The 14,784-nt window shown below is 38.0% G+C and overlaps 1 protein-coding gene across 2 annotated transcripts in view; it reads right to left on the minus strand.

The window, feature by feature from the left end:
* The window catches only part of SLC9A9 (solute carrier family 9 member A9), a 571,800-nt gene that overhangs the window by 277,400 nt on the left and 279,616 nt on the right, over positions 1–14,784 (minus strand). For both annotated transcript variants that reach the window (XM_081066979.1, XM_081066980.1), the window contains exon 9: positions 3,631–3,719. In XM_081066979.1, the coding sequence (XP_080923105.1) occupies positions 3,631–3,719 (89 nt within the window). The remainder of the gene's footprint in view (positions 1–3,630; positions 3,720–14,784) is intronic.

Genomic DNA, 14,784 nt, shown 5'->3' on the forward strand with positions numbered 1-14,784 from the left:
AAATGACAGATCATGAAAGAAAAAAGTGAGGAAAGGTACGAGAAGGGAAGGGAATGGAATTCACATTCATTAAGCTACTCCTATGAACCAGGAATGCAGGAAAGAAGGCAATGGGAAGAAACAAAGATGGAGCAATGCAATTACTTGGATGTTAAAGAATAAACCTATAAAAACCTCCTTCCTCAAAGGGGAGTGCTGTAAGAATGGATGTTGGCAGTCCGTCAGGGAGCACTTGTCAAGTCATTCAGAGAACAGAACGCTGTGGAGCCCTGATATTGGCTTTGTCTCCCTGAGGTGCTGGGCTGTTGGCTCACCATGAGATGACCAATCTTTGAAGTTATGCTGAGCAGTCTAGATAGCATGAATTAAAAGTGCATATCCTTAAAGAGAGTTCAGCTTCCAGAATATAAATGTGCAGGGAACCAGATGGGGTCAGAAAAAAACCATCCCAAGACATTTCCCTTTAAAATCTGAAGAATGCTAGTCATTTCCATAATTAACAGGATCCTAAAAGAGTATAGAGTGGAAATTTTTAGGTATGAGTATCAGGTTTTTTTGTTCATTGTGTTAACCAGGAGTACTTAAAATTTCTGAAGTTGCATCTTAGTGATTCCTCTGATAGGCAGAGGGGTAAGTGACCTTGAAGAGTTCCTGAGTAGGTGGGAGATAGGGTAACGTCCAGCTGAGCTTGGCACATGACAAAGAGAAAGGGATGAAAACCATAACCATTTTAGAGAGCTCTAAGGTAAGTTTTCAATATCTATTTAGAAATTCATAGTCTATCACAGGTTTTGGTTAGATATCCTTTTGGCTTTCTCCACTCCCACTGCTCCAATATCACAGCAGATGTCCTCAGCATTATTAGCTTTAGTATAGGAGCCTTTCTACCTCCATTTGCATTTTGAGATAGGTTGCAATCATTTGGTCCAATTCTTCATCATTCTCTATATTCATGCTTCTTGCCATAAAACTTTTCAGCATTCTCTCACTGTGTGCTGGTGACTTTCTGAGACTCTAGACCTTGGGCTCAGCCATATGATTTTCTTTAGCCAATAGGATGTTTAGGAAATGTGATGCAAGCAGAGGCTTGAAATGGACTTGTACATTTGGGCTTGTGCTTCTGCCAAGAGAATAATGACAAACATACAGCACTGTATACAGGGATCCAGCTAAGCATGCCCTATCATAGAGCCCTAGCAAACCCACAGACACATGAGTCAGCCCAGCTGAGACAAGCACAGCCACCTAGATCAACCCACCTCAAAAGAGTAGACCCCTGCAGATGTGTGAAAAGTAAATGTTTATTGTTGGATGTCACTGGAGTTGTGTGGTTGTTTGTTACACAGCAAAGGCTCACTGATACAAATGTCATTTGACTCATGCTCCTCTTGTCTGGCAGAGAGGTATTTCTGAAATGGAAATCCAATTGTCCTAAAATTACTCTGCTTAAGACACTTTAATGACTTCTCTTTTTTTAATTTTTTTAAAATTTATTGGGGTGACAATTGTTAGTGCAATTACATAGATTTCAGGTGTACAATTCTGTATTACATCATCTATAAATCCCATTGTGTGTTCACCACCCAGAGTCAGTTCTCCTTCCATCACCATATATTTGATCCCCCTTACCCTCATGTCCCTCCCCCCACTCTCCTTACCCTCTGGTAACCACTGCAGTGTCATCCCCCCACACCCACACCCACACAAATTCATATGTTGAAGTCCTAACCCCCAATACCTCAGAATATGACCTAACTTGGAAAGAGGGTCATCGCAAATGTAAAACGTAGTTAGTTGAGTTAAGATGAGGTCATACTGGAGTACGGTGGACACCTAATCTCATGTGAATAGTGTCCTTATCAAAAGGGGAAATTTGGAGTCAGACATCCTCACAGGCAGAATGCCACATTCACATGAAGGCAGAGACCAGAAGGATGTGTCTCCAAGCCCAAGAATACCACGATTGCCAGAAAACCACCCGAAGCTAAGAGAGAGGAAGAGAATGGATTCTCCCTCACAGCCCTCAGAAGGAACAAATTCTACCAACGCCTTGATCTCAGACTTATAGCTCCCAAACTGTGAGATGAAAAATTTCTGTTGTTTAAGCTACTCCTCACTAACTTTAGGATGAGGTCTAAAGTTATAGAATTCACAAGGTATGGAATTTTTTAATTTCTTTTTTAAAATTAGAGTATAGTTGACATACTATAATTACTATACTATAAAAATTACTATACTATAAAAACCTAATATATTAGGTTCAGGTGTACAGTATAATGATTTGACATTTATAGACCTTATGATGTGATCCCCACACTAAGCCTAGTAACCACCTCTCACCACGCCAAGTTATCACAATGTTATTGACTGTATTGCCCTTTTACTTTTACATCCATCCCCCCCACCCACCTTCCCTCTGGCAAATATCATTGGGATCTCTGTTTCTCTGAGTCTGTTTTTATTTTGTTTTGTTTGTTCATTAGTTCTGATTTTTAAAATTCCAAATATAGGTGAAATTATGCTGTATTTTGTTTTTCTCTGTCTGACTTATTTCACTTAGCATAATACCCTCTAGGTCCATCCATGTTGTCACAAATGGTGAGATTTCATTCTTGTTTATTGCTGAGTAATATTCCCCTGGAAGTCCTTTTGTAAGCTGGTCTCTGGCCATATCTATGATTTCATCCCTCACTGTATCCCAGTGGCTTCGGCCTTACCCCATTCTCTAGCCACACAGAACTATTTACAGTGTTTCCATCAACTGCTTCAGAGCTTTTGTCAATGCTATAACTTTGGCCTCAAATGCAGCTCCTGCTACCTTCTAATCCTCTTCTAGATTCCACATGATTGCCTAATCAACTTCTATTTGTATTTCAATCTGTAGCCTGGGCATCATCTCTAGAAACTTTCTTTTCACCTTTCAATCCCAACTACGGGAGAATGCCCTATTGAATGCTTCCATAACACCCTATAGAGATATTTCTCTCGCAGTCCATCATACACTGTATCTTCCTCAATAGACTTGATAATGAACCTCTTAAAGGCAGGGTCACATGCTATCTGTCCTTTTATTCCTAGTACCTAGCACAATGCCTGGCACAGAGAGGCTGGCAGGAAATGTTTGTGGAAGGAATCTCAGTGTTCATGTGCAAATATCCAAACAGATGTGTTCTTAGCATATGGAAGATACATTCTGCTCATGTAACAACTGGCAATTGAGTTTACTTGGAAGCAAAAGTACCCAATTAAAGACCAAACATCGCTTCCTTATTCTTCTTCATTTCCTTCTCTTTATATAACTACCCAATCTCACATGCTTTTAAATGCTTTTAGATGTAAGTGACTGAATTATTACTGGCTGTAGGCCTTTCATTTTAAAGACTGACAGTCTAGGTTCCACATTTCTCAGGAGAGAAAGACTATTATAACTATATTTTTGCTTACCAAGAGAATTGTTAATGATTATCCTGGAGGGAAAAAAAAAATCTATAAATACCCAGCCTACAATGAAACCTTAAGCTTACTTTCTTCCTTTGCTAATGAAATGCTTTCTGTGTGCACTGCCAGCATTGCTACATAACCATTACACTGAGAAAAGAGATGAAGTCTGTAGTGAATCTTTTCTTTTACCTGTTTAGTCCTCATTTTGGAATCCGATGACAGATTGTTGTAGGTATAATGTGCTTGTGTGACTCCGCAGAAGAGAACAGCGACTATCCCTGGAATTCAAAAACACACCAGTCAAAATCAATTTTTCCCCCCACCTAAGTCAAAGGTTTTCACTATCCCAGGTAGAAGAAGAAGGACTTAGTGTCAGCAGAGTTAAAATAGCTGGTAAGTACTATGATAATGAAAGGGGTAAACCTTGCTACTTGCTTTAAGAATGGGTCTAGCAGGATAAAACTTAAAGAAAAAAACCTAAATAAAGTATAAGAAGTAGATTCTGCCTGAGAATAATTGACCCCTTGGTCATGAGTTAGGAAGTTATGCTTGGGAAAACATGAACAAAAGACGGTATAGTCAACTTCTCATAGCCAATGCCAACTACTGGCTATATCTTATACTAACAGCTGGCATATCTGCTCAGACATTTGCTTTTCATGGGGGACTTTGGGGAATCTGAAGAAGCTCCTATCATACCATAATTTAGTATTAAAAATCATGACTCACAAACTTAAGAAATCTACACGGGTTTAGTTGTCACGGCCAGTGCCCCGACTTGCCAGGTGAGAAAGAGAGAGAGGACCTTGATTGCCTCTATTATACCCAGCTTTAAGTGCTACATGAAGCCTTCCATACACTAGATGCTCCCTGGGGACCAAGGGGTAGCCACCATGGGACCAATTTTTCTCTAGGCTCTGTTAGTCTCTGTGTTATTGCCCCAGGGCTGTGGTGGGGCTACATTCTAATTTGGATTAAATATTCAGTTACTCATGGGAAATTCGGCATAGAGTAGGGCTTTGGGGAAACACAAGATGCAAGTGTTCCTCAATTCAAACCAAGGGGATGGAATAGAATTTTAAGCAGCAGAATATTGTCAACTAAAAACACTCATAAATTAAATGGTGATGATTCTTAAGCATATAGAGATATGTGAACTGAATACTGACATTTCAAATGAATCTCAAATAAAAAGTTTTAAAGATCCAAGCTTATTTTTTAATATGTAGACTATATGCGTCTATTTATATTTTGGTTTGGCTTTGGATAAAATACTGCTGAGACATACTTACCTAACACAAGTACCTAGATATTTAAATTACTTATTTCTTTTCTATATGCATCAAAATTTTAGGCAAAAGAATAAAAATAACCAGAAATTTTTGCCAAAAAATTTATATATGCAGTAAGTATTTTTATAGATTTTTGGGTAACATCTCAGTCTCTTAGCTTCTCTTCAGAAATTCTAAGGAAAAATGCTTATAAAATATTACATTTTACTACTCTTCACAGAATTTCTGTTGAAAAACAATGAATGCCAGGGAAACATTTAGGGCACTGAGGCCCTTCGGGTACCCTGAGGTGTAGGAGGAATGCCATGAAGGTTGTTTTGGTATCAAATATTTGTCTCTCTTTCTTTAAAAATGTAATTTATCCACTTCTGCTGCTTCTGTAGTCTCCTGGAGATTTTTCTGGGTGAGGTTTAGGTGGCCCTCCCACCATCATGGACATATTTTGACTGTATATTGACCTGGGGAGGAGTGAATGAAAAGGTGGGAGCATGTGTGGGTTGTGCATAAATGCATTCTGAGAGCAAGAAAAGGATACAGAGACGTTTTCCACAGGATAGGCAGGGCACTAAGGTTGGCTGAACACCTACTGTAGGCAACACTGTGTGAGTTTTATTTACATGATTTTATTTATTTCATTAATTTATTAGCTCACAACAGGCTTAGCATGATGAGATTAACCAGCTCCTTCACCTGTCTTCCCTTTCTCAGTAACAGCATCTCCATTTCTCCTGCTTCTCAATTATAAAACTTTGGGACCACCCATTTTGTTGGCTGGTCCTTTGAAACTAAGCCCAAAGCCAACCATTTCTCAGCACTTCCACCCTTAACAACTTTTTCCAAGCCACCATCTTTTTTTTTTTTTTTTTTTTTTTTTGCCTGGATTACAGCAGTATTTGTTTGACACATTAATGAATATTCCTATCTCCATGTAACAAATAAGAAACTAATTTATTCAAGGTCACCTTGAAAGTGGCAGAGCTGAGATTTAAATTCCACAAACTCCCTGTTCTTTTCTGCCTGCCTTAAACCATCCCTGAATAGTTTAAGGTAATCTTAAACTATCTAAAAATATCATTTCTGATGTCCCAGGGAAATAGTCAGAGATTTGATGATGAAGATGACATATCTGAGCTCTCTGTGCATCTTGTTGGAGAACATTCTCCCTAGGAACTCCAATAGTTTTCCTTTTCTTGCCTCTGTTAGAACACTAACAGGCAGTGTTTCTGCTAGTACTTTTTGAGTGCAATATGGATATGACACACAAGGAAGAAACAATAAAGAATGTGCCTATATGACCAGAGGCTTGATGTTGTAGTTAAAGCAGCTAAGTCGATCTGACCCGTAGTGTTAGCTTACATAATCGAAATTCTATACCTTGGTAATTAACTATCTCACACAAATTACTATAATTAGTATGCCTTTTACAAGCCAAAACACGTTTTGAAAATGTCTCATCTAAATGCCTCTATTATCTATCAAATTCTTTGCCATCTAAACAGATTCAGAGTTGCCAATTTTCTACCTTACAAAAGTGCATTTGACTTGTCATTATATTTTTACACCCCTATGCCCGCTAGCACTAGTTGTTACACCCACTGTTATGTGGGGCCCCAAACAACTCTCTTACATGCTCTGAATCTCAGATTCCCCGGTGTACAAAGGACAGGGAAGGGGACCCAGTGTTCTTTGGGCCATTTAGCAAACTAGTATCTCAGCTCTAACGCCCCTTCCTGGGCTCGCTCTGTAATCCTGGGACTGGGTCTCTGCTCCCACATCTTCCTTTGCCAGAGCTGCTGTGCTCTGCCAGGATGGAGCCCAGAGAGGCCAAGACGCAGGAGAGAAGGCCTTGCTCCTTCCCATATGCCTTCATTCCTGCCAGCTGCATCTCAGCAGTGTTTCTTCATCATGGCTTTGGCCGTTGGCTCCAGCCCTGTTTTCTGTTTTTGGTTTTTTCCTGCACTTCCAGAATAGCCTTAGGGGACCCCCTCAGAGAAAGCAGCAGCAGAAAGGCTGTGTTCTCAGAGGTCAAGTTCCGAGCTCAGTGGTGTTGTCGTGCAGAGTGGCAGGCGGGGTCTCTGCTCCCGCTCCCCACATAAGAACGCAGGACATGGTGAGGCCAAAAAAGAACACCCACGGAGCCATAAATAGGGGAGTCATATCACTATATGCTCACTGGCGGCATCCGCCTCTCTGCAATTTGCTCTTGCTAGCCCCCATTTCCTCTGCTAGCGTAGCCACAGCAGTTATATTACTGGTCAATGGCTTACAGGTTACAGCTGACGGCCAACTAGCCACAGCTGATGGCCATCTGATCACAGTTGATGGCCATTTACTACCTGAGCCAGAACCTTTCTATGTGAGGCCAAGAGCCGGGAAACTGCTTTTTGGGGCTTTGTCCCCACAGGTGTTGTCTTAAGAGCTTCTAGATTCTCTGCCCTTTGCCCCTCCTGTCTCAGGAGTCACATACTTATTTCCTGCAAATACTACCTCTGTGTTCTCAGCATCCCCTATAGTCAGAGAGCTTTTTCAGCTCTATGTCACCTGCATTAAACTTTCCCGATAGCCAGCCAGTTCCTCTTTCCTGACTGGATCTTGACCAGTATCCTCTTGTGGGTCCCTTCTCATTCTAAATCTTGGTGGTTCTCTGAAACCATTGCCAGTTTGTCATCTGGAAATAAGACACAACTTGTATCCTTCTGTTATAACTGTAACGGTGGGGGATACCAATGGCAGCTGAGATGCCACGCCAAGTTCCAAAGGACTGGACTCAATCTTACTTCAATCTTACGTATGGTTGGGATTGATATTTTTACAAAGTGATGAGTTTGAGCCACTAGATTGGAACAAGTGGCTGGGGAAAGGAGTAAATCAGGCCTAGAACTATTAAAGAGGGATTATCCAGACTCTGACATGTGTCTTCCGATTTTCAGTCACATGATCTTTCCAAAATGTGAGTGCTAGCCCACCAAGGAGCACCTGCCTTAAAGTGTGAGAAGTTCCCTATTATTTGAAATGTTGGAGTTGAACGATCATCTGTCAGACCTTTGTAGAAAAAATGTCCTTTTGTAAAGTAGAAGTTTGGATATCCTCCAATTCTGTGAGTCTGTTATTTTCCTATATATTATATTATTAATTCACTAGGATTAACACCGAAGTTTGTCTTTTTTTTCTTCTTCTTCTTTTTTCTAATCTCAGGACAAGGAAATAATACTGGTTTCCAATGAAACCTGTAGACATTTTGAATACAGGCAGCCCAATTGTCTCAAAAAGTAAAGGCAAGATAAACTTACAGACTTTCAAATATTCTTTCAAACTTAGACAGACAATGCTTCTAAAGTAAAAATTTTAAAAGTATCATCACCACACCTACTAATTATAAAACCTTTTTTTTTTCCAAGTAAGCTAGAGGCATAAAGATAAACTAAGGATGTCTTCTTCGCATAGACAAGGATGTCTCTAAATCTCCAAGAGACCTCAAACTTTCAGGTCAAAGGACATTGAAAATGATGAATTCTGATGTCTGTGTCCAAGTGGCAGACACAGCTCACCTCAGAGAAACTCACTTCTTTCTTGTCTCTTTCTTGCCTCTGTCTTGCTTGCCCTGTCACTCCCAGTTGTGCTTAATTTAAAGTGCATCCTATTGTCCCCTATACATCAGAAGATACTTGACCCCACCCGGAAGCACAACTGTGGCCCAAGAACCTGCATTAGGCAGGAGAAATTCCAGAACGATACCTACTGTCTCTGCAATGTTAATGTATAACCAAATCACCTGGGAATCTTATTACAATGCACAGTCTACTTCAGTAAGTGGAATGGAGGCCAAACTGCGCATTTCATACTCCCAGGGCTGTCCATGCTACTGGCCCTAGAATCACACTGAAGAAGCAAATCTCTAACCAAATTTCGACATTAAGTATCACTGTGGCTATGGCTAGGCTTTGACCTTGTATAGTCTCAAAAAGAGTTTTGCCTTATTTTTGCCCCTTAAGCATTTTTGGGACAATTAGAAGACAGCTCTAGAGGATCAACATGTTTTTTATTACCTTTTCTCTTGGCTTATAAATGTCTTTTGCTAAGTATAAAAATATTTTTAAACTACATTTTTGTGTTGTATTCTCCATATTTTCATTCTGTGACTTTCCAGAATTGACATGATTCCATGAAGCAATTTTAGTTTCATGGAAAAATTCTCTAGCAAGGACAAATGAGGAGTTTAAAATTTTGTTCTTTATTTTAAAATTATTTATTCTTAATCTCAGCAATACTAGAATGTGAAAGAAATTACTTACATAGGATAAAACTGATGATACATTTTACTATCAAGTAGTTCAATAAATTCTTTCCCTCTCTAAAAAAGAAAGCAAACAAATCACATCCTTTGATAACAATGTTGTAAAAATTGAAATTAACAAAAATGTATAGCTATGTAAATGTGTTCACTATGTGACAAAGAGCTGGTTCTTTGAAAAGATTAACAAAATTGACAAACCCTTGGCTAGACTCACAAAGATAAAAAGACAAAAGACATTAATAAAATAAAATCAGAAATAAAAAAGGGGAAGTTATCACGGACACCACAGAAATACAAAGGATCATCCAAGAACACTACGAAGGACTATATGCCACCAAATTCAATAACCTAGAAGAAATGGACAAGTTCTTAGAAACATATAGCCTTCCAAGGCTGAACCATGAAGAACTGGAAAATCTAAACAGACCAATCACCAGTAAGGAAATTGAATCAGTCATCCCAAACCTTCCCAAAAGCAAAAGTCCAGGACCAGATGGCTTCACTAATGAATTCTACCAAACCTTCAAAGAGGACCTAATACCAATCCTGCTCAAACTCTTCTAAGCAATTGAAGAAGAGACAGTACTCCCTAACTCATTTCATGAGGCCAACATTACTCTGATACCAAAACCTGGTAAGGACGACACAAAAAAAGAAAACCACAGACCAATCTCTCTGATGAATACTGATGCAAAAATCCTAAACAAAATTTTAGCAAATCAAATGCAACAATGCATTAAAAAGATTATTCATCACGGCAAGTGGGGTTCATCCCCGGGGCACAAGGATGGTTCAACATCCAAAAATCCATCAATGTGATACATCACATAAACAAAATAAAGGATAAAAATCATATGATTATATCAATTTATGCAGAAAAAGCATTTGACAAGATGCAATATCCATTTATGATTAAAACACTTAATAAAATAGGTATAGAAGGAAAATACCTGAACATAATAAAGGCCATATATGACAAACCCTCAGCTAATCTCATAATTAATGGTGAAAAACTGAAGCCCTTTGCTCTACGTTCAGGAACACGACAGGGCTTTCCCCTATCAGCTCTGATTTTCAACATAGTGTTGGAAGTCCTTGCCAGAGCAATCAGGCAAAAGAAAGAAATAAAAGGCATCCAAATTGGGAATGAAGAAGTTAAATTATCACTCTTTGCAGAGGACATGATGCTATATATAGAAAATCCTAAAGACTCCACCAAAAAGCTGTTAGAAACAATCAACGAATACAGTAAAGTTGCTGGCTACAAAATCAACGTACAAAAGTCCATTGCATTCCTATATACTAACAATGAAATCTCAGAAAAAGAAATAAAAACTACAATTTCTTTTGCAATTGCAGCAAAAAGAATAAAATACCTAGGAATAAACTTAACCAAGGATCTGAAAGAACTTTATGCTGAAAACTGCAAGACATTTTTAAAAGAAATTAAAGAAGACACAAAGAAATGGAAAAACATTCTGTGCTCATGGATTGGAAGAAGCAACATAGTTAAAATGGCCATATTACCTAAAGCAATATACAGATTTAATGCAATCCCCATCAAAATCCCAATGACATTTTTTAAAGAAATAGAACAAAAAAATCATCAGATTTGTTTGGAACCACAAAAGACCCCAAATAGCCAAAGCAATCTTAAGAAAAAAGAACAATACTGGAGGTATCGCACTCCCTGACTTTAGCTTGTACTACAGGGCTACAATAATCAAAACAGCATGCTATTGGCAGAAAAACAGACACATAGACCAATGGAATAGAATTGAGAACTTAGAAATAAAACCACATAAATATGGACAGATAATTTTTGACAAAGAAGCAAAAAACATACAACGGAGAAAAGACAGCCTCTTCAATAAATGGTGCTGGAAGAATTGGATAGCCACGTGCAAAAGAATGAAACTGGACTGCTATCTGTCACCATGTACCAAAATTAATTCAAAATGAATCAAAGACTTAAGCATAAGACCTGACACAATAAACTGCATAGAAGAAAACATAGGTACTAAACTTATGGACCTTGGGTTCAAAGAGCCTTTTATGAATTTGACCCCAAAGGCAAGGGAAGTAAAAACTAAAATAAACGAATGGGACTATATGAAACTTAAAAGCTTCTGCACAGCAAAAGAAACCATCGACAAAATAAAGAGGCAACCAACTGAATGGGAGATTTTTGCAAACAGTGCCTCCAATAAGGGGCTAATATCCAAAATATACAAGGAACTCATGCAAGTCAACAACAAAAAGCAAACAATTTAATTGAAAAATGGGCAAAGGACCTGAAGAGACATTTCTCCAAAGATGACATAAAAATGGAAAATAGACATGAAAAAAATACTCAACATCACTAATCATCAGAGAAATGCAAATAAAAACCACAATGAGATATCACCTCACCCCAATTAGAATGGCTATCATGAACAAGACAAATAGTAACAAGTGTTGAGAGGCTGTGGAGAAAAAGGAACTCTCATACACTGTTGGTGGGAATGCAGACTGGTGCAGCCGTTATGGAAGGCAATGTGGAGGTTCCTCAAAAAATTACGAATAGAATTACCATATGACCCAGCAATCCCTCTCCTGGGTATCTACCCCCAAAATCTGAAAACATTTATCCATAAAGACATGTGTGTGTTAATGTTCATTGCAGCTTATTTACAGTGACCAAGACATGGAAACAACCAAAATGTCCTTTGACAGATGAATGGACAAATAAGTTGTGGTGTATATACACAATGGAATACTATTCAGCAGTAAGAAAAGATGAAATAAAACCATTTCATCTTTGACAACACGGATGGATCTTGAGATTATAATGTTAAGGAAAGAAGTCAGACAGGGGGGTAGTAGATGATGGTAAGGGGATCAAATATATGGTGATGAAAGGAGAACTGACTCTGGATGGTGAATATACAATGGGATTTATGGATGATGTATTACAGAATTGTACACCTGACATCTATGTAACTTTACTAACAATTGTCACCCCAATAAACTTTAATTAAAAAAAATGTGTCCAGTAGGGATATTAAAATTGTTTTCTTCTAAATAATACTGCAGTTAAAGATGAAATCAAATTTGAAATTTTAGCTCATATAGAAATAAATAACAATAAGTACAGTACATTTCTTATCAAAACCAATGGTATAAAACCAAAGAATTATTCAGAGGTAAGTTTATAGTCTTACATGCATTCTTTTAGGAAAAAAGTAAAATAAATGGACTATTTACCTCAAGAAGCTAGATGAGATACACAGAACTGGACCCCAAAGAAGTAGAATTAAAAAGTTAATAAAGAAAAAAATAGCCAAAGAGAATATGTAAAAAAATATCTTTGGTCAGTAAAATGAAGAGTTGCAATGTAACAGTGTGGTCTGTGCTTCTCAGGCTTGGGGTCCCTCCGGTCTCCATCCTTCCCAGGCCGCCATTCTCTGGCCAATGGCTGCAGGTAGAACACGGGTGATGTTGCCCAATGGCTTTACCCATTTAAGACACCATTTTCTCATTTGGATAGCACTCAGGTGTTTTACAGATTTGTTCTAAGTATAAAGCACTATGATATAAGTTAAAATGCTTTATAAATTAAATACTAATGAGTAAGTAAATATCAGGTTTTGCTAAAACTACTAGAAATGGATAAAAGGAAGTAGACATGAAAAGAAGGAATAACCTAGAGAAGCTCACTCACTTCAGGGATAAACACACTAACATTTCCTGTTTAACAAGTTGTTGTGGAAAGAAACGAAAAGCATCCAGTAAGGGTCTCACGTATTCTATGCCCTTAATCATTATTTGTTGCATTCTCTTGCACATTAACTCCCGCACCAGAAAAATCTGGTGAAAATGTGTTCCTTACTCCTAGTAATCCAAACTTAGACAATTCTCAGTAACATTCCAGTTAAGGTACCAGATTTTTTTAAGTTAACTTGGGTATCTGCTATTCAGTCATTCAAATGCTATTTATCTATTGATGTCTTTGAATGAGCAAAGCACAAGTCATGGCTGTGGGAATACAAGAATGAATAAACCCAGTCTCAGACCTCAAGCAGCTTTGTCTTCTAACAGAGACAAAATGTATACAAAGGCATCTAATAGCGGGTAGAATGTAGTAGGTGACAAGAAAATAGGAATTCTGACAGGGAATAATTTCTTTCGGGCTGGGGAAGGTGGAAGAGAGATGGGGTACATATGCAGACTTACAAAGGATACAGAGGCATTTGGGTCTTGAAAGATCAGAAGTGTCTGGGGTCCACAGTAGGGAATTCAATGTGAGTGAAAGGAGAGAGGTAGGAGACTATGGAGCATGTATGAGAAACAGGCAGTTTATCAGCACACTTTGGATTTCAATCCATTATAGGGAATAAATACACAAAGAATTAATTATATTTTTAAAATACAAAACTTAATAGAAGAAGCAACTAATACACTCTACGCTTAGAATGGTCAAACTAATTATTATTAGTACAAAAGCATTTATCTTACATGTTTTATTAGTCCCAGTATTCATAAAAATTAGAAATACAAAACACCTAGTATACACATATCTATCCTCTGTTGGCCAACATTACTTCATTTTTTCCCAACAAAAGTAAAAACTGATTATTCTGTTTCCATCTCCACTGGCAAAAAAAAAGTACAACAAAAAACAAAAACAAACCAAAAAAACCCCCCCAAAACAGTCATGAAATGCTACTGTTAAGTTCATGTCTGAGCTCTTGAATTCAAGTTGTATTTACGAGGCCCTGTATCTATGACAAATAGAACTAAGTACATATATTTGGGTCTACAGGGAGTGGAACAGGCTCAAAACTATTTGAGACCTAAACTCAATAAGGAACTCTGAAAGAAATCAAGAAGTGGCCTAGGGAAAATAAAAGGAGTTTCTGACGCATGTGTGTGTTCACGGTTGCTTTTCAGTGCCTGCACAGTGAGATTTCAGTGGTAGGCAAGATCCCCCAAGGGCTGGCTGCAGAGACTCACTTATGCAATTTTGAACAAGAACTAGAAACAACACTTTGTAATACTAGCTAAAAGAGCTGTTTGAGAAACCACAAAGAGGTACACAGTTACATTCAAATTAATTGGCAAGCGAAGACGTTTAGGAAACAGCATAGGGAGGTCTGTAATTCTTTGGGAAAAATAATGATTGTGCGAGCAAGTAAATTCATTCCAGAGAGATCAATTTTCAGAGAACAATGAACACCTTTTGGTTACCAGAGTACCATTTACACTGTTCTCCTTGCTTCCCACTTCTGGACCCTCTTAGAAAAGTACTACTAAATGTTGTATGTGTGTATGTATAAACATATGCTTACACGATCAAGGTTCAATGTGTGGTCGTAAATTATATAAGAAAAAAATGTACTACATTGGGTGTCAGGAGACCTGGATTTATTTGTCACAGTTCAGACACTCAACTAGTTGGATGACTTGTGATATTTAAATTCATTGTCTGGTCCATTGTTTTCTTCTTAATGAATGAAAGATGGTCTGCATTAGTATTCTTTAAATTGAGCTATACAAGAAAGCCCACTGAAGGTTGGAAAAAATATAAAAATTTCATAATTTTTAATTAGATTTTTGTGTACTCTAAAGAATGTAAGTACCTTTGTAGGCCAACAAAAACTATTTTTGTGGGCAGTTAGATACATGATAAAGCTATTATATTTTGCCAATAAGGGTCAAGGAACTCTGGCAAACACTGCCCTGAATGACCTCTAAGCATATTCCAATGTTAAATGT

Source organism: Rhinolophus hipposideros (genome assembly GCF_964194185.1).
Source record: "Rhinolophus hipposideros genome assembly, chromosome: 2".
NCBI lineage: Eukaryota > Metazoa > Chordata > Mammalia > Chiroptera > Rhinolophidae > Rhinolophus > Rhinolophus hipposideros.